General features: G+C 38.8%; 1 protein-coding gene across 17 annotated transcripts in view; it reads left to right on the top strand.

Annotated features, from left to right (window-relative positions):
* CEP128 (centrosomal protein 128) overlaps positions 1-23592 on the top strand; it is a 554311-nt gene that overhangs the window by 409824 nt on the left and 120895 nt on the right. For 15 of the 17 annotated variants that reach the window (XR_010323199.1, XR_010323198.1, XM_023546439.2 and 12 more), the window contains one exon: positions 15971-16020. Coding sequence is in view for 14 of the 17 variants with exons in the window: in XM_023546439.2 (XP_023402207.1) it covers positions 15971-16020 (50 nt within the window). In the remaining 3 variants the exon portion in view is untranslated. Of the gene's footprint in view, positions 1-5207; positions 5423-15970; positions 16021-23592 lie in introns of those variants that run through there. The other 2 variants (XM_064292825.1, XM_064292820.1) reach the window with 2 other exon arrangements.

Genomic DNA, 23592 nt, shown 5'->3' with positions numbered 1-23592 from the left:
TGAAGGTGAAGAGGACTTGAAGCACTTACTAATGAAGATCAAAGACCACAGCCTTCAGTATGGATTACACCTCAACAAAAGAAAACAAAAATCCTCACAACTGGACCAATAGGCAGCATCACGATAAGTGGAGAAAAGATTGAAATTGTCTAGGATTTCATTTTACTTGGATTCAAAATCAATACCCATGGAAGCAGCAGTCAAGAAATCAAATGACGCATTGCATTGGGCAAGTCTGCTGCAAAAGCCCCCTTTAAAGTGTTGAAAAGCAAAGATGTCACCTTGAAGACTAAGGTGTGCCTGACCCAAGCCATGGTCTTTTCAATCCCCTTTTTTTTCATATGCATGGGAAAGCTGGACAATGAATAAGGAACACCAAAGAAGAATTGATGCTTTTGAATTATGGTGTTGGCAAAGAATACTGAATATACCACAGACTGTGAAAAGAATGAACAAATCCGTCATAGAAGAAATACAGCCAGAATTCTCCTTAGAAGCAAGGATGACGAGACAGTGTCTCACATACATTGGACATGTCATCAGTCCCTTGAGAAGGACATCATGCTTGGTAAAGTAGAGGGTCAGCAAAAAAATGGAAGACACTCAATAAGATGGATTAACACTTTGGTGCAACAATGTGCTGAAGCATAACAATTTTGAGGATGTTGCAGGATTGGGCAGTGTTTTGTTTTGTTGTACATAGGGTCGCTATGATTTGGAACTGAGTCGATGGTACCTAACAACAACAACAAATCATATTCCTTTGTTTCCTGATTTCTGTAGAATTTAACATCCGTGGAATTCCTCTGCATAAATAGTTTTGTTTTTCTTGAACCTACACAAAAACACACAGAGACACTGTACCAGAAAGAATTGGTTGATGCGCAACCATTTCACGAAGTAGAGTATGATCAAGAACCAATGATTCTGAAGGAAGACGTTCAAGCTACACTGAAGGCACTGCGGAAAAACAAGGCTCCAGGAATTGACGGAATATCAACTGAGATGTTTCAACAAACAGATGCTGTGCTGGAAGGGCTCATTCACCTGTGCCAGGAAATTTGGAAGACAGCTACCTGGCCAACCAACTGGAAGAGACCCATGTTCGTGCCTGTTCCGAAGATAAGTGATCCAACAGAATGCAGAAATTATTGAACAATATTATTAATATCACACGAAAGTAATATTCTGAAGACAATTCAAAAGCAGTTGCAGCAGTACATCAACAGGGAACTGCCAGAAATTCAAGTCAGATTTAGAAGAGAACACGGACCTAGGGATATCTTTGCTGATGTCAGATGGATCTTGGCTGAAAGCAAGGAGTACCAGAAAGATATTTACCTGTGTTTTTATTGACTATACAAAGGCATTCGACTGTGTGGCTCATAATGAATTATATGTAATATTGTACTCATGGGGAACTTGTACATAGACCAAAAGACAATGGTTCAGACAGAATAAAGGGATGCTGTGGAATTTAAAATCAGGAAAAGTGTTGGTCAGGGGTTTCGTTTCACCATATCTATTCCATCTGTATGCTGAGCAAATAATCTGAGAAACTGGACTATATGGAAAAGAACATGGCATCAGGATTGGAGGAAAACTCATTAACGACCTGCGATATGCAGATGACACAGTCTTGCTTGCTGAAAGTGAAGAGGACTTTAAAAAGTTACCAATGAAGATCAAAGACCACAGGCTTCAATATGGATTACACCTAACACAAAGAAAACAAAAATCCTCATAATTGGATCAATAAGCAACATCATGGTAAATGGAGAAAATAATGGAAGTTGTCAAGAATTTCATTTTACTTGGATCCACAATCAATGCCTCTGGAAGCAGCAGTCAAGAAATCAAATGATGTACTACATTGGGCAAATCTGATACAAAGAACCTCTTTAAAGTGTGAAAAAGTAAAGATGTCACTTTGAGGACTAAGGTACGCCTGACCCAAGCTGTGATATTTTCAGTTGTCTCATATGTATGCACAACCTGGACAAGGAATAAGGAAGACCAAAGAAGAAGTGATACCTTTGAATAATGGTGTTGGTGAAGAATATTGAATATACCATGACTGCCAGAAGAATGAACACATCCATCTTAGAAATACAGCAAGAATGCCCCTTAGAAGCAAGAATGGTGATACTTCATTTTGCGTCCTTTGGACATGTCATCAGAAGGGACCAGTCCCTGGAGAGGGGTATCATGCTTGGTAAAGAAGAGTGTCTTAGTGAAAAAGAGGAATACCCTCAATGAGACAGTTTGACACAGTGGCTGCAATAATGGGCTAAAAAATAGCAACGATTGTGAGGATGGTGCAGGACCAGGCAGTGTTTTGTTCTTTTGTGCACAGCATTGTTATGAGTCGGAACTGACTTGATGGCACCTAACGACAACAACACTGTTATAAATAGGAGAAGAGTAACGTAGAATTAGTATTTAAATAGTATTTTGAATTTTCCTAAAAATAATGTGTTATTTTAGAAAATAATGAGAATCTTAGGAATTAATTAAAAATCACCTATAATCCCATCACTTAGAGATGACTACTGTGAACATTCTGGAGTGTTGATTTGTACAGCCTTTGCACGTGCACAGGTGCGCACACACACACCCCCTTACACTTCTTTATAAACCTGTTCATCTATTTTGTCAATGTTTTTTATAAAACCACTTTAAGGCATTCATTGTGTTTCCTAACATAAATATTGCAAATGTATTTAGTCTATGCTGTTTATTGAACATATACCTAATTTCTTTTTTTTCTTGCTCACGATAAGTAGTGTTTTTGTGGCCATCCCTGTGGCTAAATCTTTGTACCTATCTCTGATTTTCTTACTCCTGTGTGTGGAATGACTGAGTGAAGCAGTATAATATTGTTTTTATTTTTTTGTTTGTTTTTTAAGGTTTTTTATATTTATAGCTAAATTGCCCTCCAGTTGCATCAATTTAGAGTCTTCCCAAGTTAGATTCTTACCAATTTAGGGTGTTTCATTGTGTATTTCGTTGTATTCTTATAAATATTTCACTATGTTCCAGAGTGCTCTATTGCATCTCCATGCCTTTCAAATGTTTTATTTGGGTGCATATATCATAAAAACACTTTTAAAAGTTTCTAATTGTTTACTCCCCTAAAAGAATATATATGGAACAAATGACATACAGTACAACTGCCAATTTGATAGATTAAAAATCTTATTTGCTTTTAAAACTTGAATGTCTTTTATTACTAATGAGGTCAAATTTTTTATACTGATTATTTTTGTTTCTGCCTTTTGTGTAGTCTCCCATAAAATTTAAGGAATGGAGAACACTTTTAAATTTAAACTGTAGGAGCGGTATGAATTTATGTGATATGTTCTTGGGCTACCTTAAGCCTTAGGTGGAGCTGAGGACAAACAAATGTAATGGAAACATTAGTCTACCTACACCATAGACTCCATGCACCTAATTGAATATGTATAGAGGAAAATATATAAATGCATGCATCTATGTGCCTTGATTTATATGAAACTTAATTCTGTCATCGCCCTTTCTTCTTTATCCCATTTTATTCCTCATAGCTACTTTGTGAATTAAGACGTAATGTGGTTCAATGCTTTATGGAATAGGAAACAAGACAAAGAGGATCGAAGATTTTCCGACATGGGGTAGATGGTCATGACATTTCTAAAATTCAATACAAATTTCATGTTTTTTGGACAGTCCACTGGATGAAAAGATAATCTTGTTTTATTTAAAGATTTTTTTCATTAAATCTTTAAAGAAACTTTAAGTTGAACAGAGCTATGATAGTTGATCTCTAAGATGGCCTCAAATTGTGGGGAGGGCTGGGTAAACAATTGAACAAAATATGCCTGAACTTGGAGTGATCAATCAGATTTTAAAACTGAAGACTTTGACTTCAAAAATTTTCTGAATTTTCTGTTGCATCTCCGTTGCTATCTAATACATCATACATACACTAAAAATATCTCGAAGCATTTATGTCTCTAGTATAATTTATCAATATACTACGACAAAGGGGGTAAGAAGCACTGGTATTTATGATGACCTTGAAAGAAATTGCCTCTACTTCAGCATGGGAAGTATTAACAGTGTGATGTACCAAATATGAACACATGAGTACGTACTGTCTCTGTGTGAATTGTCAGAGGAGACACAGCTGGTATTTGACATTGAGCTCTACTCTGGAAACAAGCACACTGTACATCATGCTGTTATTCTATTTCTATGGTTTGTATTACCCTCAGATCATAAAAATTGTAAAAACTGGAAAGAAATTTGTCTAAAAATTAGCTTTTAGTTTTAATCTAGAGTAAGCCAAAAAAAAAAACAAGTTCCCATCAAGTTGATTCCAACTCATGGCAGCCCTCTGTGTGTCAGAGTAGAACTGTTTTCCGTAGAGTTTTCATGGCTGTGACCTTTCAGAAGCAGATTGTCTGGCCTTTCTTCTGAGGTACCTTTGGGTAGGTTTGAACTGCCAGTCTTTCAGTTAGTAACTAGCACTTAACAGTTTGTGCCACCCAGGAATCTGATCTAGAGTAGACATTCTGAAAACATTCAGATTTTTTGATCTAGAGTAGACCCAGGGGTCTGGAAGGTCTCAGAAGCTTAGATATGGTTCAATACTATTGGTACGTCAAGACCCAGTGCAGACTCTTGTAGCTTTTATAAGCGGATGACCAAAGAACAAGTCAAATATCCAAGACTTCTTGTTTTGGTTCGCTGCCATCAAGTTGGCCCCAACTCGTATGGATTGGACCATTGTGATCCATAGAGTTTTCATTGACCAATTTTTTTTTTGGAAGTAGAGTGCCAGGTCTTTCTTCTTAGTTTGTCTGCATCTGAAAGCTCCATGGAAACCTGTTCAGTATCACAGCAACACACAAGCCTCCAGTGACAGATAAGTGGTGGCTGCACTTGAGGCCCATTGGCCAGGAATTGAACCTAAGTCTCCTGAATAAGGAAGGTGAGAATTCTACCACTGAACCACCACTGCCCAGCTGGACCTTATGAGTCTAGAATCAGAGGAGAATATAGGATAAACTGCCTTCTGACCTAAAAAGCATAAATAAAAGTCAACTTTCCATGAGGGAAGCATAGTTTACACAGAGTACATGTTGGAAGAAACATGATTTTATGCCTGGATTTGAACATAAGAAACTTGTTCTTGAAATACTGTTTGTTGTTGTTGTTGTTAGGTGCCGTCGAGTTGGTTCCAATTCATAGTGACCCTATGCACAACAGAATGAAACACTGTCCAGTCCTGAGCCAATCTTACAATCGTTATGCTTGAGCTCATCGTTGCAGCCGCCGTGTCAGTCCACCTTGTTGAGTGTCTTCCTCTTTCCACTGACCCTGTACCCTGCCAAGCATGATGTCCTTCTCCAGGGACTGATCTCTCCTGACAACATGTCCAAAGTACGTAAGACACTGTCTTGCCATCCTTCCTTCTAAGTAGCATTCTGGTTGTACTTCTTCAAAGACAGATTTGTTCGTTCTTTGGCAGTCCATGGTATATTCGATATTCTTCACCAACACCACAATTCAAAGGCGTCAATTCTTCTTCAGTCTTCCTTGTTCATTGTCCAGCTTTCACATGCATATGATGTGACTGAAAATACCATGGCTTTGGTCAGGCGCACCTTAGTCTTCAAGGTGACATCTTTGCTCTTCAACACTTTAAAGAGGTCCTTTGCCGCAGATTTATCCAATGCAATGCGTCTTTTGATTTCTTGACTGCTGCTTCCATGGCTGTTGATTGTGGATCCAAGTAAAATGAAATCCATGACAACTTCAATCTTTTCTCTGTTTATCGTGATGTTGCTCATTGGTCCAGTTGTGAGGATTTTTGTTTTCTTTATGTTGAGGTGCAATCCATACTGAAGGCTATGGTCTTTGATCTTCATTAGTAAGTGCTTCAAGTCCTCTTCATTTTCAGCAAGCAAGGTTATGTCATCTGCGTAACGCAGGTTGTTAATGAGTCTTCCTCCAATCCTGATGCCCCGTTCTTCATATAGTCCAGCTTCTCGTATTATTTGGTTAGAATACAGATTGAACAGGTATGGTGAGAGAATACAACCCTGACACACACTTTTCCTGACTTTAAACCACTCAGTATCCCCTTGTTCTGTCCGAATAACTGCCTTTTGATCTATCTAAAGGTTCCTCATGAGCACAATTAAGTGTTCTGGAATTCCCATTCTTTGCAATGTTACCCATAATTTGTTATGACCCACACAGTCGAATGCCTTTGCATACTCAATAAAACACAGGTAAACATCCTTCTGGTATTCTCTGCTTTTAGCCAGGATCCATCTGATATCAGCAATGATATCCCTGGTTCCACGTCCTCTTCTGAAACCGGCCTGAATTTCTGGCAGTTCCCTGTCGATATACTGCAGCCGTTTTTGAATGATCTTCAGCAAAATTTTACTTGCATGTGAAATTAATGATATTGTTCTATAATTTCAACATTCGGTTGGATCACCTTTCTTGGGAATAGGCATAAATATGGATCTCTTCCAGTCAGTTGGCCAGGAAGCTGTCATCCATATTTCTTGGCATAGACGAGTGAGCACCTCCAGCGCTGCATCTGTCAGTTTGTTGTACTGTGGGGGCTTGTGTGTTGCTGTGGAGCTGGAAGCAATGCCACTGGTATTCAGGTACCAGCAGGGTCACCCGTGGAGGACAGGTTTCAGCTGAGCTTCCAGACTAAGACAGATTAGGAAGAAGGACCCGGCAGTCTACTTCTGAAAAGCATTAGCGAGTGAAGACCTTATGAATACCGGCAGAACATTGTCTGATATAGTGCTGGAAGATGAGCCCCCCAGGTTAGAAGGCACTCAAAGGATGACTGGGGAAGAGCTGCCTCCTCAAAGTAGAGTAGGCCTTAATGACATGGATGGAGTAAAGCTTTTGGGACCTTCATTTTCTGATGTGGCACAACTCAAAATGAGAAGACACAGCAGCGAACTTCCATTAATAATCAGAACCTGGAATGTACAAAGTATGAATCTAGGAAAATTGGAAATCATCAAAAATGGAATGGAACACATAAACATCAATATCCTAGGCATTAGTGAGCTGAAATGGACTGGTATTGGCCATTTTGAATCAGACAATCATGTAGTCAACTACGCTGGGAATGACAACTCGAAGAGGAATGGTGTTGCATTCATCATCAAAAAGAACATTTCAAGATCTATCCTGAAGTACAATGCTGTCGATGATAAGATAATATCCATACGCCTACAAGGAAGACCAGTTAATACGACTGTTATTCAAATTTATGCACCAACCATCAGTGTCAAGGACGAAGAAATAGAAGATTTTTATCAGCTGCTGCAGTCTAATATTGATCAAGCATGCAATCAAGATGCACTGATAATTACTGGCGATTGGAATGCAAGACTTGGAAATAAAGAAGGATCAGTAGTTGGAAAATAGGCCTTGGTGACAGAAACAGTGCCAGAGATGGAATGCTAGAATTTGGCAAGTACAACGACTTCTTCATTGCAAATACCTTCTTTCACCAAACATAAACAGTGACTATACACATGGACCTTGCCAGATGGAACACATAGAAATCAAATTGACTACATCTGTGGAAAGAAATGAAGGAAAAGCTCAATATCATCAGTCAGAACAAGGCCAGGGTCCGACTGTGGAATAGAGCATCAATTGCTCATATGCAAATTCAAGCTGAAAATGAAGAAAATCAGAGCAAGTCCATGAGAGCCAAAATATGACCTTGAGTATATCCCACCTGAATTTCGAGACCATCTGAAGAATAGATTCGACGCATTGAACACTAGTGACCAAAGACCAGACGGGTTGTGGAATGACAGCAAGAACATCACCCATGAAGAAAGCAAGAGGTCATTGAAAAGACAGGAAAGAAAGAAAAGACCATGATGAATGTCAGAGGAGACTCTGAAACTTGCTCTCGAATGTCCAGCAGCTAAAGCAAAAGGAAGAATTGATGAAGTCAAAGAACTGAACAGAAGATTTCGAAAGGTGTCTCGAGAAGACAAGGTAAAGTATTATAATGACGTGTGCAAAGAGCTGAAGATGGAAAACCAAAAGGGAAGAACACGCTCGGTGTTTCTCAAGCTGAAAAAACTGAAGAAAAAATTCAAGCCTCAAGTTGCGATAATGAAGGATTCTATGGGGAAAATATTAAATGACACAGGAAGCATCAAAAGAAGATGGAAGGAATACACAGAGTCATTATACCAAAAAGCATTAGTCGATATTCTACTATTTCAAGAGGTGGTACATGATCAGGAACCGATGGTACTGAAGGAAGCATTCCAAGCTGCTCTGAACTCATTGACAAAAAACAGGTCCCCAGGAATTGAAATAGTATTTACAATAGTTTATAAACTTCTCTTGCTCATTTTGCTAATTCCCACTTGAGATCTTTTTGACCAGGACATCCCTTAGACCAATTTAAGACAGATACTTGTTTTTTAATGAATGTTTTCTTACTTTCTTTGCTTTCGTGGGCAACAGAAATAACAACAACAAAAAAAACCTTAATACTTGACTGACCAGAACTTTCTTATCCTACGTATTGGTGTTTCTCCATGCCATAGCCAAGAATGAGGTGGGTTATGGCTGTTTTCTGTAATGTAACAGTTTTGTGGGTAAACCAAAAAAGCCAAACCCAGTGCCGTTGAGTCGATTCCGACTCATAGCGACCCCATAAGACAGAGAAGAACTGCCCCCATAGAGTTTCCAAGGAGCGCCTGGTGGATTCGAACTGCCGACCCTTTGGTTAGCAGCTGTAGTACTTAATCACTACACCACCAGGGTTTTGTGGGTAAGAGGTTTTAAATCTGTAAGGTTGTCAAAATGAAAGATTTCACCAGAAATGAATTAATATAAAATAAAAACATGAGTATCTGCCTTTGGATGTTTTACCACATACCCAAGACAGACAGTGGACTATAAACCTTTCATTTATTGGACCATCTGGGCTCCATCTGCAGACCAGTATGTTGGTTCAATGTCTGAGACAAGCCACAAAGAATAGCCATACTTTTGAAGGTTGTTCTTTATTTTAACCTATGTGAAAACTCTTAATTCATTGTGGTATATCCAGATATTTACCAGTGGGTGGCAGTAGATATGGCAAAGTTCTAAATCGCTGAGCTACTAACAATAAATGGAGGCTAAAAGCAATATACCGGAAGGCCTTTTTTGCTTCTTTTAAAATACACCTGATTATTTTTTGACACATTTTCTTGATTTTAACAGTGGTATTGAAGGGTAAGTTTTAAAAATAATAAGAGCTAACACATGTATAATTCTTACTATGTGCTAGACACTATTTTAAGTGTTGTACCTATATTAATTTGAAGCCAAACACTTTTGAGATATTTGGGCTAATATAGAGTCATATTGTTATACTTTTACTGGTGTAATAAAATAGGAAAAACATACCTGACAAGTGTTAAATATGAAGCTGAGAAACTATTCAACTGTCATCCAATCATTTACATACCTTTTGGTTTGTTTTATTTTATGACAAGCTCTGAATTTTGTATCTTGAACACACATACTTTGCTGAAAACAACTGCCTTCTCAAGTGTCTAGGCATTTGCATTCCACCAGAAACCACTTCTTTTGATGTTCTCTCTCATATTTGGGGGAATTTTATGAAGACAGTCAGTAACTGTCGGTCTATCCCCTCCCCTCTTTTTTTTATTTTGATGTTGACACAAGTGCTTTAACAAAGTTTTCTTTTTGTTTAGGGAGGCATTAGAATGTGTAGGCATTTATGGTACTGCTTGGAGTATGATGTCATTTCAATATAAATCTTAAAGGCAAAAGGAGGGTGGTAACTGTTTCATGGAAAAAAGTACTGGACCCTGACCCAGTTGAGAAGCCTTGTGTTTAAGTTCATGCACTTCCTAGCTGTGCAACATTGGCAGAGGCACTTGATCTCTTGGAACTCGGTCCTCATTTGTACAATGTGAGGATGTTGAATTAGATCAGCGATTTTCAATCCGTATAGTTTGGAGCCTTACAACTTTACCCTGGATGCAGCGGGGTCTACCCCAGGATAGGATGGAAGCCCAGGAGGCTGACCTCCAGGCCCTCCACTTCTGCTTCCACCAAAGCAATGCCCACTTCAGCGTAACAGTGCTTTATTTCTAAGGTCCTTTAGAAGAGTATATAGTTTCATTTATGAGACAAAAACCAAAAACCAAACCCAGTGCCGTCAAGTCGATTCCGACTCATAATGACCATATAGGACAGGGTAGAACTGCCCCATAGTTTCCAAGGAGAGCCTGGTGGATTCAAACTGCCGACCCTTGGGTTAGCAGCCATAGCACCTAACCACTACACCACCAGGGTTTCCTTTATAAGACAGAATTCCACTTTTTAAGAAACAAAATATGGAAACCTTGGGATTAGATTGTTTCTATGGTGTCTTTCAGCCCAAAGTCAGTGATTGTGGTAACTGGGTAGCCAAGGAGGAAAAAGAGGAATAGACTGTCGTCTTCAGTGTGGAGCTAGTGTCTTCAATATCTAGTGTGTGGCGGTGGCAATTTTGGTTTGCTATTTATGGCCTTTTCAGGGTTGTAGTGCATCGTTTTATTTGATTAATTTCATTATATCACCTGCCAACAATAGAGGAATGGCACATATTTACTTTCTTAAATATTGGATTATTTAGAGAATTTACGTTATATACATTATATATATTTTTTTAGATGTCATGATACACAGGGTAACACTGAACCTGTTAAATAAAAAACAAACCAGTTGCTGTTGAGTTGATTCCCAGTCATAGCGACCCTATAGGACAGAGTAGAACTGCCCCATAGGGTTTCCAAGGAGTGGCTGGTAGATTCAAACTGCCAACCTTTTGTGTAGCAGCCATAGCTCGCCATAGCTCTTACCACTGAATTACTAAGTGAGGTACACAAGCCAGAAACTAAGTGATTTTCCTAAACTGCAGCCATTAATTCCTGTATTCTCCTGCCAGTGCTACTTGGTTCAGTGCTATTGTCATAAATGTTGCTGGGTCTGAAGCCCCTGTTTCCATAACTGTTTCTCCAACACAGCTGGATGGTGCTATAATGGATGAGAGACTTTATATTAGTTAAAGGAAAGAAAAAAACTACTGATTTCTAAACTTGATCTTCAGCCTTCCTATGAAGGGTCAAGGTATTAGATGGTTATGTTGCATAGGCACTCCTGGATGTGATTCTCCTTTTAAAAACAAATTAACAATCAACCTACCTGCTTCCTTGGCTGCTAGGAAACATAATCAACATAAAAAGTGTCAAACTTCCTCTAACAGCCAGGCTAAACTACTGGCTGCAAAAGCTGTAAAGAAAGTGGCACAAGACTGTCTTAGCCAAAAGCATAGCCATGATATATTGCCCTGGGTGTGCCAAAGAAATGCACATTGGAAGAGAGAAAAAAAAGAAAAAAAAAAAAACTAGATTCTCTGCTTCTCATCCCTGATGCCTTGCTTTTTTACATGGGATTATTTTCCCCTCTAATGACTGTATGTCACAATGAGTTAGTACCAGCTCATTTAAAAAGCTGGAGCCAATCCAAGGAAAATATACAAGGCTACTGCCCTTTTCACCAAAAAATCCTTCATTAACTAATGTTGATGGAAGCCCATTTAGCTACAGCAATTTGCATGGCAGTTGAATTGCCGTTTGTATTGAATAGCAAACCAGAGAATAATAAAGGAGAACAAGAACGTGCCAGTGGTGAGTAAGGGAGCATAGCGGCCCTTCACCTTGTTCCACGCTTATCATTTGATCTAAAGCTGGTGAGAACAAATAACAAGGTTGCTCATTATGACACGGAACACTAATCACACTCTGTTGTCACAGCATTGTATCACTTCAACTTTTCAGGGGTCATACCTACATTCTCTCCTCTTGTCTGTTTGCAGTAGAGAGGTGCTTTTCAGAGATACTCAGTAGCCATATTTCATCAGCATAAGTCAATGACACCCTTAATCATTCCAAATGCATGTACCTGGACAATGCACCTAACAAAAGAGCAATTGCTTAGAACCGTGATATAAATAGAGAAGACAATTTTTGAGGTCTAAGTTAAGTACATAGCTAGGGAGAATATGGATATAAAACATTGTAGCTTGGTTGTTGACATCAGAGAACTCCCAGAGCAAGTTAGGAGGATAAAACATGCATACTTGTTCTTTTTTTTTTTTTGACAATTAAGTACTGAGGTACAAGTGAGAGCATGGTATGTAGAGAGGGCAGGAAGATAGGAGAACAAAGCTCCAGCTGCGGCTCTAGCACTAACTAGGTAATCCCATGCAAACCATTCTTTTTAAGCCTTGTGTCTTCAACTATTTATTGTAGCATGAAATGTTCTAATGTGGACTGGAAAGTTCTTTCCGACTCTAAGTTCTTCAGGTTTCTGAACAGAGATAGGAAGGTTCAATGCATCTATGTCCCTGGAAACTTTTGAAAAAAACAGAAATCTAACTAAAGATAATTTAAGCAAAAATAAAAAAAAGGGAGGTATTGGGATCAGGACTTATGTGGACTTCGGGCAAGGGTGTGTCCAGTCCTCAACCAGCTGTCTCTCTCTCTGTCCCTTAGCTCTTTCTTCTTTGCTGGCTTCATTCTTAGGCAGATTCCTTCTATATAGTGGAAAATATAGCCTTGAAGCACCAGGCTAATATAAGCTTGCAGCCTCAGAAGGAGATTGAATCTCTCCTGGTATCCTTATTGTTCCTTAAAAAAAAAGGATTCCTGCTGATACTTCTTAGCTCAGCTCATATGCTCAGGGAGTAAGGTACTCTGACTTGCCAGCCTAGGTCATAACCCACTTTTGTGGCACAAGAGATTAGACTCCTTGGCTGAAAGTGTCATGGAAATCACCTGGAGAGGGGGAACAGGAAGTTCTCAAAGAGAAGGGATGTACACAGACAAAAACAAAAACAAAACCAGGTGTCCACTTATACTCTGATGTAGGCTGAGCAGAGGGTCGACGGGGGAGAACAGAAGAGGATTTCTGTGTTTTAAATGCCAGTTGTAGGAGCTCTTTTATAGTTTTTTTTTAATTCAATTATCCCAAATCAAGCATTGTCGTTGGTGTCAGCTTTTTGGCAGAGCAGTGTGACTCATTACCTTTATGTATTTGGAACAGACAGAACATAATTTTTATTACAGTAATTCTACTATGAAGTTCTGGGGACAGATTGAAATTTTTACACCTACATTTTATCAGATGAGTGGGTTGAGTTTGGATAAATAAGAGATCCAATACACGTGATCTAGTGAACTTTACCTAGGGTGTTTGCCGTACCAAGGTGACTCTAGACGTATGATACTGATTTTCCTTTATGGCTGATTGACCCCACTATCCATTACACCAGCTTCACTGCACTGTAAACAATGTAATTCATTGCAAGGGGCACACTATTAGAAGTAGTGGAGGAAAATGGCCACTCCCAGTACTGAAAGATCACATTGGGACTCAACAGTGATCTTTTATCTCCTGAAAGTTGGGTTGAAAACAATTTACTAAAACCAACTAGGGTGGACAACTATTGTTTTGGCTTTCTGTTATCCATCCCTCCTTCTTCTATAAACAATACCCTGGTTTTGCATTTGGAAACTATCCTTTTTGGTGTTAGTCTAGTCCTTTTAGGATTATCAATGAAAGTGCCCCATACTTTTCTCTAGCCAAGTAGTAGGCAAGAGATCTAAGTTGGGCCCATTAGCTATTCTCTTTATGTAATTTCAACTTGAGTGGAGTAAAACCAAGATTGGAACACCCAGAATAAAATGCCCATTAGTTAGGGCTACCACCCAGACCTACCCTAGCTCTTCAGAATCTGGATTCTCTTTTCCATTGTGTCTGTTAGTTACTTCTGTATCCTTCTAATAATTTCTGAACACTGGTATTTCTAAATAGCTGGTATCAGTTAGCAAACCATCCCAAAATCTCATTTATTTACTATACGATTTTGTGAGTTGAAGCTTGCACTTGAGCTAGACAGTTTATCTAGTCGCAACTGGACTCCCCATGCATCTGTATTCATCTTTAGGATACCTGGGTAGCTCTGTTTCTAGGGACTTGCTGACTGCTAGCCGTGGGAACTTACAGGGTAGAGGGGACAGGAAGTGTCCTGGACCATGTGTCTCTTGTCATCTAGTAGGCTAGCCTGGGCTTGTTCACATGGTGGTTCCAAGGGCAAAAGTAAAAGTCTGCAAGACCTCTTGAAGTCTCAGCTCAGCACTGACACAGCATTGTTTCTGTTGTATTCTATTCGTCAAATTGAGTACGGAGGCCAGGCCAGATGCAGGAGGTGGAAAAATAGACAAGACCTCTTGATGGAAGTAGCTGCAAAGTCACATTGCAAAGGAGTAAGGATACAGGAAGAAGAATAACTGAGGATACTTAAACTAATTGTCATACCCCAAGTTAGTTTCTCTTTTATAAGAACGGGATACACCAACCAAAAACCCCTTTAAAAGCATAACCTAAAACAGTGGCATACACCTTAACTTTAATTGATATAACACTGATTATAGGAGGTTTAGGAAGCCAAAGTCTGCTCCTCTACAGGATACAGAGTAAGAGCTACCTCTTACTCTTAATCCTACTAAATTGTATCTTGAGGGAATTGCTTGCCATTCCTTGGTAGCCCTCTTAGCCATGCAGTCTTGAAGGGCCATCACCAGACAATTATATCATCTGCCTGGTCTCCTAAAGTTTCACTGTATTGCCTGCCCAATTATGACATATATCAGCATGCCATGGCTACCCACTGTCTTACCACTTCCTGCTGTATCTAGTGAACACTTGCTAAAAATGTTTGCATTTGCCTTTCTGGGATATGTATTGAATTTCTGTAAGTTATATTTCCCTTTTATGCAGCACAGCATCTTAGGAAGCAGCATCAATCACAAAGTATAGCAAATACTAATATTAACATGTGCTGCTGTAGGTGTTCCTTGCCAGTTTTCATCCAAGTTCTGACTCAGCCCAGCCCTTTTTAGGTTTGTGAGATCTAATAAGATCATAGCAGAAGGTGGTATAACTGCAGGCAGAAAATTCTGCTTGCCAAATATATTTTGCTTTATAGCAAGTTATAAATTAACGTAGGGCACTGAGACACCAAGGCTGTACACATGCATTAATTCAGAACTCTCTTCACTTGACTGCCTTCCCTTCAACCCCTAATTTCTCTGAGATGGTGCCAAATTCTTGGTCAGGTGTAGCTTCAATGGTTCCCCACCCTCTCAGTGTGAAACGATAATTAATATGCCTTTACAGTTAAGGTGATTTTCTACTTCCATTAACAACATTCATTATTCCAAGGTGTTTTAATTTGGTTATAAAAATTGACTCTGGGGGTGGAACTTGGCTTGTGAGCTTATTTTAAGAGCAAGTGGTTTGTTTCTAATTTTTCTTTCAAAACAAATTTAAAGAAAAAAATTGTGTTCCTTTTCAGTTATATAAATATTGGACCAATTCCTAAAATATAGGTATGATTTGGTATTTGTAATTGAGTTGTGTTCATTTTCTGGTATCTCGGGTAAAGCTGGGACCTCCCAGGGCTTCTCAGCTAGTTTTGGTTTGCCAAGGTCTAGAGCTCTGCCATATCTTAAGCAACTGGGATCATCAAGCATTTAGTTTGCATAGCTTGGAGCCATGGTGGCACAGTGGTTCAGAGTTCGGCTGCTAACTAAAAGGCTGACAGTTTGAATCCATGAGCTGTTCCTTGGAAACCCTATGGGGCAGTTCTACTCTGTCCTGTAGGGTCACTGTGAGTCAGGATCGACTCGATGGCAACAGGTTTGGGTTTTTGGTTTTCTCTCACTTACACATAAAATTCTCTTTCCAGGCAACAGTTTATCAAGCTACTGACTGAATTGGGTTTGATAATAAGAAGCAACTCATTTTAACATTGTACTTAGATGGGTATTTTACTTTCTTGTAGATCTGCTGGATGAAAACCACAGAAAAGATGCAGAAGTGGAATCTCTGCAGGTAAATTCTTAAATAGGACAAGTATCTTTAGGATAAAAACATTTGTGTTTTTACTTTGCTATCCTTTATTTTATTATTCTCACATTCAAACCACGGTAGCAAATGGGGTGAAAATTACAATGTCAGAACTCAAATTGGAATCTTCTATCTTTTATAGTCTTTGAGAGCACTTGTAGTCTCCCTAAAGAAGGAAGCCAGCTCAGACTTTATGCTGAGTTTTGAAATGAACCTCTATCCCTTGGTGTAGCTTAATAGGAACTACAGCATTAGGAAATGACAGCAACATCCCCTGAAAGTCATTTCCTAAAAAACAGAAGTGATGAATGAGGGTGAATTCCTGAAATTTACATTTTCAAGTGAAAATCAAAATTATTCTGATACCATGAATGTTGTCTACCAGTGACCAATCAAGAATCTGAGCACATACGTGGAACATAAGAATTACCTTCTATAGCCTCTCAATTCACCATGGGTTTATGCGCATTTCTTGAACTGAAAAATTGTGTTTGAAAGATTCTACTGGAATTTTAATTGACATGTCCATGGTGTGAGCTCTTGATGTTAAGCTGGCATCTGGCAGAAGTTCACTCTTCCTTTTACATTGAGCTATCTTATAAATGGATAATTCTAGTGTCCATTTTTATTAGGAGAAACATAATCAGTTATACTCCCATGATAGAACCAATTCACTTAATGTCACATTGGGGATTAAGAACAGTAAATACTTTGGACATTTAGAGTTCTTCGTAGGCTTGGAGCTGCAGAACTAGAGAGTGATATAATGAGCTGGCTTGAGTGCTGTAAATGGTAAAGATGATTGCTTCTGGTAAAGATGTTGCAAATAAAGGATGGGCCTGGTAAAGCCCAAAGAGCAAGAGGAATGTTCTATGGCTAGGAATTCTTTTGATGATGTATCCGTTAAAAGCAGAAAAAAAAAAAAATGCTGAGAAAGCATATAGTTTTATATACCTAATAAAACTGGGACTTGTTAGCCACAGTTTTATGCAGATTAAATTCTTATAACATCTTGAGCCATATTTAGGCATTAAAAAAAAAAAAAGCTCCGGTTACTCCAGTCTGGGGCTAGGAAAGACCTAACTCTGAGAAATTAATATCAGCAGTACCTGTTCTTATACAAAGCAAAGCTCAATGTATGTTAAATGTGTTTATCAAGGCGGTAATAAATGCTTTTTCAGGCATTTTGGTTATGTTTTGTGTTTGTCATTGGCCACAGGATACCACGTATAAACATTTATTGAGTACATAGCTAGCCTTTTGAAATGGCAGCACGGATCTTTTTGAGTTTATTTTTCTCGATATATAAATGTTGGGACTAGTAATCCCATTAAATTTAATAGTCTCTGTTGCTTCTCAAATGCCTATTAAGTACTGGCAGCATTTTTTACCAAAACACCCATCCAACGCAATAGAATGTGCCAGCCGACTAGCTGTGGACATTTATAGATGTAGAGTACCCAATATGATATCCAACGGCAGAAGAGTTAATTGTTGGCACTTTGTAGTGACAATTAGTGTCTGATGCTAATACTCTATGAAGAACAAAGAGGGAGCTGACACTTCCCAGAGGACAATAGTTGAAGATGAATTAAGCACGAGAGAAGTGCCTAGTGCAGAGACATGCTACAGAAAGCCTTTAATTACAGAGACTAGAGGAAAATCCATGGAAAAAAATTCCTGTATTATATTCAAATATAAATTTTGGAGAAGTGATAGTTTGGAGAAGAGTATTAAAATATATATGTGGAAGTCTGACAGTCACACAATAAAACTTTGGGGGAAAAGACATAGTCATTTGTAAAATAATAACAATAGCACTAAAGATTGAAGGTTGGCTCTGACTCTGATTTACTGGGTAACCTTGGGCAACTCAATTAACTTTGCTGTGCCTGTTGTCTCATCTGTAATATAAAATCATAACTGTCTTCCAGAAGTGTTTAGTGTGGATTAGATTATCCCAGAAGAGAGAGCTAAATATTTAATTCCAATTTACACTGTTAGCAAATCCCTGTGTATCCAAATTGGAGTCAATTTTATTTTCTCATTATCATCATGTAACTATGTATAACAGTCATTCTGCATTTAATGTTATCCTTAAGGGTCCCGTTTTATTTATCTCTAAGCCCTTCTCAGCCTCCCATATTTCCTCATTGAACAAATATTTATGAGCGCCATTCTGTGCAAGGCACTTGTTATGGGTTGAATTGTGTCCCTCCAAAATATGTGTTGTAATTTTTAACCCCTATGCCTGTGGTTATAATCCCATTTGGGAATGCGTTATTTTTGTTATGCTAATGATGCAGGATTAGTGTAGGGTTTATTTTGAGTCAATCTCTTTTGACGTATAAAAGAGATTAAAAATAAGCAAGCCAGCAAGCAGAGATGGGGGAAGAGAGATGCCAAGCCACATGAAAATCTCCCAGAAGCAGAATCTCAAAGAGACAAGGACTTTCTTCTAGAGCCAAAAGAGAAAGAAAGCCTTCCCCCAGAGCCAGCACCCTGAATTTGGACTTCCCACCTCCTAAACTGTGAGAAAATTAATTTCTGTTTGTTAAAGCCACCATTTATGGTATTTCTGTTATAGCAGCACTCATTTAGGTGCTAGAGCTAGAAAGGCAACCTGCGTATGCTGGACACCTTCTTGCCTTCTAGACAGAATCTAGACTTTTAATGAGTATTTGTAATAAAATATCTTTTAAGTGATATTAGAGGGAATGTATAAGTTACTGTGGAAACATATAGCAAGAGCACTTGTCCCTGTTTGTTGGGGGGAAGGGTAGGTTGAGGTTGAGTGGAATTAAAGGTGGGTTTTTTTTTTTTTAGGGTCAGCTGGGATGGGGTGATGATCCCAGAAGGCCTCCGAAAGGAAGCTGATATTTAAATAACAGGAGTTAGCCAGGCAACTTTGGGATGAAGATAAAAGTTTTGGGAAGAAGAAAGGCCATAGGACAGACTGAAGTAAAGAGAGCAACAATTACATATTTAAGGAACTGAAAGAAGCCTTTTAGTCCATGTTTAAGAGAGTAAAATGGAGTGTAACATCTGAGAAAGGAGAAAGATGCAAGATAGGCGTTTGTAAGGCAAGCAGAGGTCTAAATAACCTCATAAAGGAGTTTGGATTTTACCTTCAGTATTTAGGAAACCAGTTAAGGGTTTTCAGAGAAAGTAACATGATCAAATTTGTACTTTTAATAGGTAACTAGCTGCAAAGTTTAAAGTAGCTGGGGGTAAGCAAGATTGAAACCAGGGGGACCATTTAAGCAGCAATTATTTGTAATAATCTTGGCAAGAGGTGATAGAGACCAGATTAGGTGGTAGCGGAGAGCATGAGGAGTGGGTAGTTTAGTATGTATTTTTATGATATAAAAATCCATAGAATTTTGAGATTGGTTGTTAGGGAGTAAAAAGGAAGAAGTCAAAAATGACTCCTGGGTTTCTTGATTGGGAACTTCATCATTGAGAGTAAGGAAGATGTTAGCTCAATTTTTTATATTTTCAGTGTGGGTGCTTTGAAACATCCATGTGGTGATGACAAGAGGGAGTTTCGTATATGAGTCCAGAGCTTGGAAGGGCTTTGAACTGAACATGTAGAATTTGGTATTATCACATCTGGTATCTATATCATATGCCATGATACTGAAAGTTATGAGAGTAAATGAGGACTCCCAAGGAAGTGTGTAGAATGAGAAGAGATGAAAGTCAAGGGTAGAATCCTCAGGGACACTAACACTTAAATAACAGGCTAATGATGAAAATACTGCAAAGGGGGTCTAAGATGTAAAAAAAAAAAAAAAAAGAGCTAGCATAGTGGCATGAAGCTTAGCAGAGAGTACTCCAAGGGGAAAATAACAGAATTGAAAAAAATATTTGTTAAATTTTTGGACCCATTTAGCAGTAGGGTTTCAACCAAAACAAAACAAAAACACCAAACTCGTTGCTGTCAAGTCGATTCCCCCTCATAGTGACCCTATAGGACAGGGTAGAACTGCCCCATTTCCAAGGCTGTAATCTTTATGGAACCAGACTGCCACATCTGTCTCCTGCGGAAGTGCTGGTGGGTTCGAACTACCAACCTTTCAGTTAGCAGCCAAGCACTTAACCACTGCGTCACCAGGGCTGTGGGGCTTAGGTTTCAAAATAAAATTTACTGTTCAATGACTTATAATTTCCTATTATACCTGTTTGAATCAACTCTCCTCTCATTTACCTTCCCAAATATCCAGTATTTAGTACAGTGCCTTACCATAATAGCTACTCAATAAATAAATATTGACTAAATTAACAAATGAATGCCATCCTACTTTGTCTCTTGCTCGTATAGCACCTGTACCTGGATCTTCCCAAGACTCACCAATTAAAAAATAACAAGCAGCCCTAATTTTTCCCCCCAGTGGTGGGAGGTAGGGAGCTTCCAAATTCTATCATTCCTGTACGTGCGTGCATGCGTGTGTGCGCGTGCACACACACACGCACGCGCGCACACACACACCCTGCCTCTCCCTCCTGCTCTGCTCTCCCTTCTTTAAATGTGGTAGTGAAACAGAAGGTTAGTGAGCAGGACCTGAATGGTAGGAATTGGCGGGAAAGGAAAAGGATAAAATAGCAAGGGGGCAGCAGGGAGAAGAGTGTTTTCAATCTTCTGAGGAATCACAAACAATAGAGACAAACTTGTTTGACAGTGATTTTTACAGTGCAGCTTGTAATTACCTAAATTCTTCACTGGAGCTTACCATTGTCTGGCTTATTTTTCCTGACATCCATTTGCAGTTACATTGTGCTGCTCTTCTTAAAAACCAAGTATTGTCTTTGACTATAAATGTATGATGCAGTATCAGAGTTCTGTTTGTATATGGGGCTGATGTACATTGAAACAAGAAAATCCTTGCTTTAATCCCCTCAAGATCAGCTGAAACATTTAAAATAGACACAAAAGGAAATCCATTTTTCCTCAATTTAGCTGAAAAGCATTCAGTGCCTCTGACAGCTTGCTTCTGATAGCTGATGGTGGCAGTTGCTGCTGCTGGAGTTTGTTTTCATTTCTTTAAATACCAAACTACCTGATCCACCTTTTATTGGCTATCTGCCTTCCGCCTGGTGCTCTGTGAGCCCCAGAGTACAAACTACACCAAAAGGATCACTATCATGCTTAGTTATGAAAACTCTGGAAATTACCAAAGAGAGTTTCTGGAAAAGTCATTTGCCCCGCCTCTTATGTGTTTTTTTTTTTTTTTTTTTTATGTCTCTCTCTTTTTGTTATTATTTGAAATGAGATAAAAACTAGATGATTTTGAACATGATTTTTCCTATTCCTATTTCTTCTTCTCGTAGGCCATCTGTAGGTCATTTTGAAGGAGCAAACACAGCTATTGGGGAACAGAATAATACTTCATAGGACTGTTGGGAGGATTCACTAAGATAAGAAATATGAAAATCTTGGTGTTTGGCAGGTACTCAATAAATAGTAATTCTACACACACAGAACATTTATTTGTACCTACTGTGTGCCAGGCACTATGCTGCATGCTGGGGATAAAGCAGTAAACCAAACAATATCCCTGCCCTCACGGAGCTCATCTCTCCTTCCGTCCTCACTTTCTCGGGTAACGGTGAAACTTAAATTCAGATTTTGGTCAGATTATGTGGAAAGGTTTTTGGATAAGTATGAAATATAATAAAGAAGTGAAAAAATGCACAATGTAGCAGTAATGAAACTGATTACATGGATCCATATAAATATCAATCTCATTTTCATGAGGGAAAAGAGAACATTTTAGGTGCCGGGCTGATAATTTAAAAGTTTTCATAAGCATTTCCAAATACGTTCTTTGATTAGAGATGAACTGAGTCCTTCACTTATTTGAGTAAAAATAGGTTTATGTTTTTAAAAAGAGTAATATATTTTTCCAGAGACATTCCAGAGACTATGCTCTAAAAGATATCATTAAAAGATATTGTTGTTGTTGTTAGGTATCATCAAATCGGTTCTGATTCATAGCGACCCTGTGTACAACAGAACAAAACACTACCCTGTCGTGCGCCATCCTCACAATCATTGCTATGCTTGAGCCCATTGTTGCAGCCACTGTGTCAATCTATCTTGTTGAGGGTCTTCCTCTTTTTTGCTAGCCTTCTTCCTTACCAAGCATGATGTCCTGAAGTCTGTGAGATGAAGTCTCCTCATGCTCACTGGTAAGGAGTATTCTGGCTGTACTGCTTCCAAGACAGACCTGTTTGTTCTTCTGGCAGTCAATGGTACACTCAATATTCTTCACCAACACCATAATTCAAATGCATCAATTCTTTAGTCTTCCTTATTCATTGTCCAGCTTTCACATGCATATGAGGCAATTGAAAACACCAGGGCTTGGGCCAGGCACACCTTAGTCCTCAAAGTGACACCTTTGTTTTTACCACTTTAAAGAGGGTCTTTTGCAGCAGATGTTCCCAGTGTAAAAACTGTCTTCTGATTTCTTGACTGCTGCTTCAATGGCTGTTGATTGAGGATCCAAGTAAAATAAAATCCTTGACAACTTCAGTATTTTCTCTGTTTATCATGATGTTGCTTATTGGTCCAGTTGTGAGGATTTCTGTTTTCTTTATGATAAAATGTAATCCATACTGAAGACGTTAGGCTTTGATCTTCATCAGTAAGTGCTTCAAGTCCTCTTCACTTTCAGCAAGTAAGGTTATGTCATCTGCGTATCACAGGTTATGAGTCTTCCTCCAATCCTGATATGGTGTTCTTCATATAGTACAGCTTCTGGGATTATTTGCTCAGCAAACAGATTGAGTAAGTATGGTGCAAGGATTCAATCCTGCCCCACACCTTTCCTGATTTTAAACCACTCAATATTCCCTTGTTCTGTTTAAACAACTGCCTCTTGATCTATGTACAAGTTTCTCATGAGCACAATTAAGTGTTCTGGGATTCCCGTTCTTCCCAATGTTATCCATAGTTTGTTATGATCCACACAGTTGAATGCCTTTGCATAGTCAATGAAACACAGTTAACATTTTTATGGTATTCTCTGCTTTCAGCCAAGATCCATCCAGCATCAGCAAGGATATCCCTATTTCCCCATCCTCTTGTGAATCCAGCTTGAATTTCTGGCAGTTCCCTGTTGATGTACTGCTGTATCCGCTTTTAAATACTTTTCAGCAAAATTTTACTTATGTGCAATATTAATGATATTGTTCTATAATTTCCACATTCTGCTGGATCACCTTTCTTTGGAATAGGCAGAAATATCTATCTCTTCCATTCAGCTGGCCAGGTAGATGTGTTCCAAATTTCTTGGCAGATGAGTGAGCACTTCCAACACTGCATCCATTTGTTGAAACATTTCAGTTGGTTTTCCATCAATTCCTGGAGCCTTGTTTTTTGCCAATGCCTTCAGTGCAGCTTGAACCTCTTCCTTCGGTACCATTGATTCTTGATCATATGCTACCTCCTGAAATGGCTGAATGTCGACCAATTCTTTTTGTTAGAGTGACTTTATGTATTCCTTTCATCTTCTTTTGATATTTCCTGTATTGTTCAATATTTTGCCCAGA

The sequence above is a fragment of the Loxodonta africana genome, chromosome 10 (assembly GCF_030014295.1).
Source record: "Loxodonta africana isolate mLoxAfr1 chromosome 10, mLoxAfr1.hap2, whole genome shotgun sequence".
NCBI classification, from domain to species: domain Eukaryota; kingdom Metazoa; phylum Chordata; class Mammalia; order Proboscidea; family Elephantidae; genus Loxodonta; species Loxodonta africana.
Note: the sequence above shows the minus strand (reverse complement) of the source record. Positions and strands in the feature narration are given on the sequence as shown.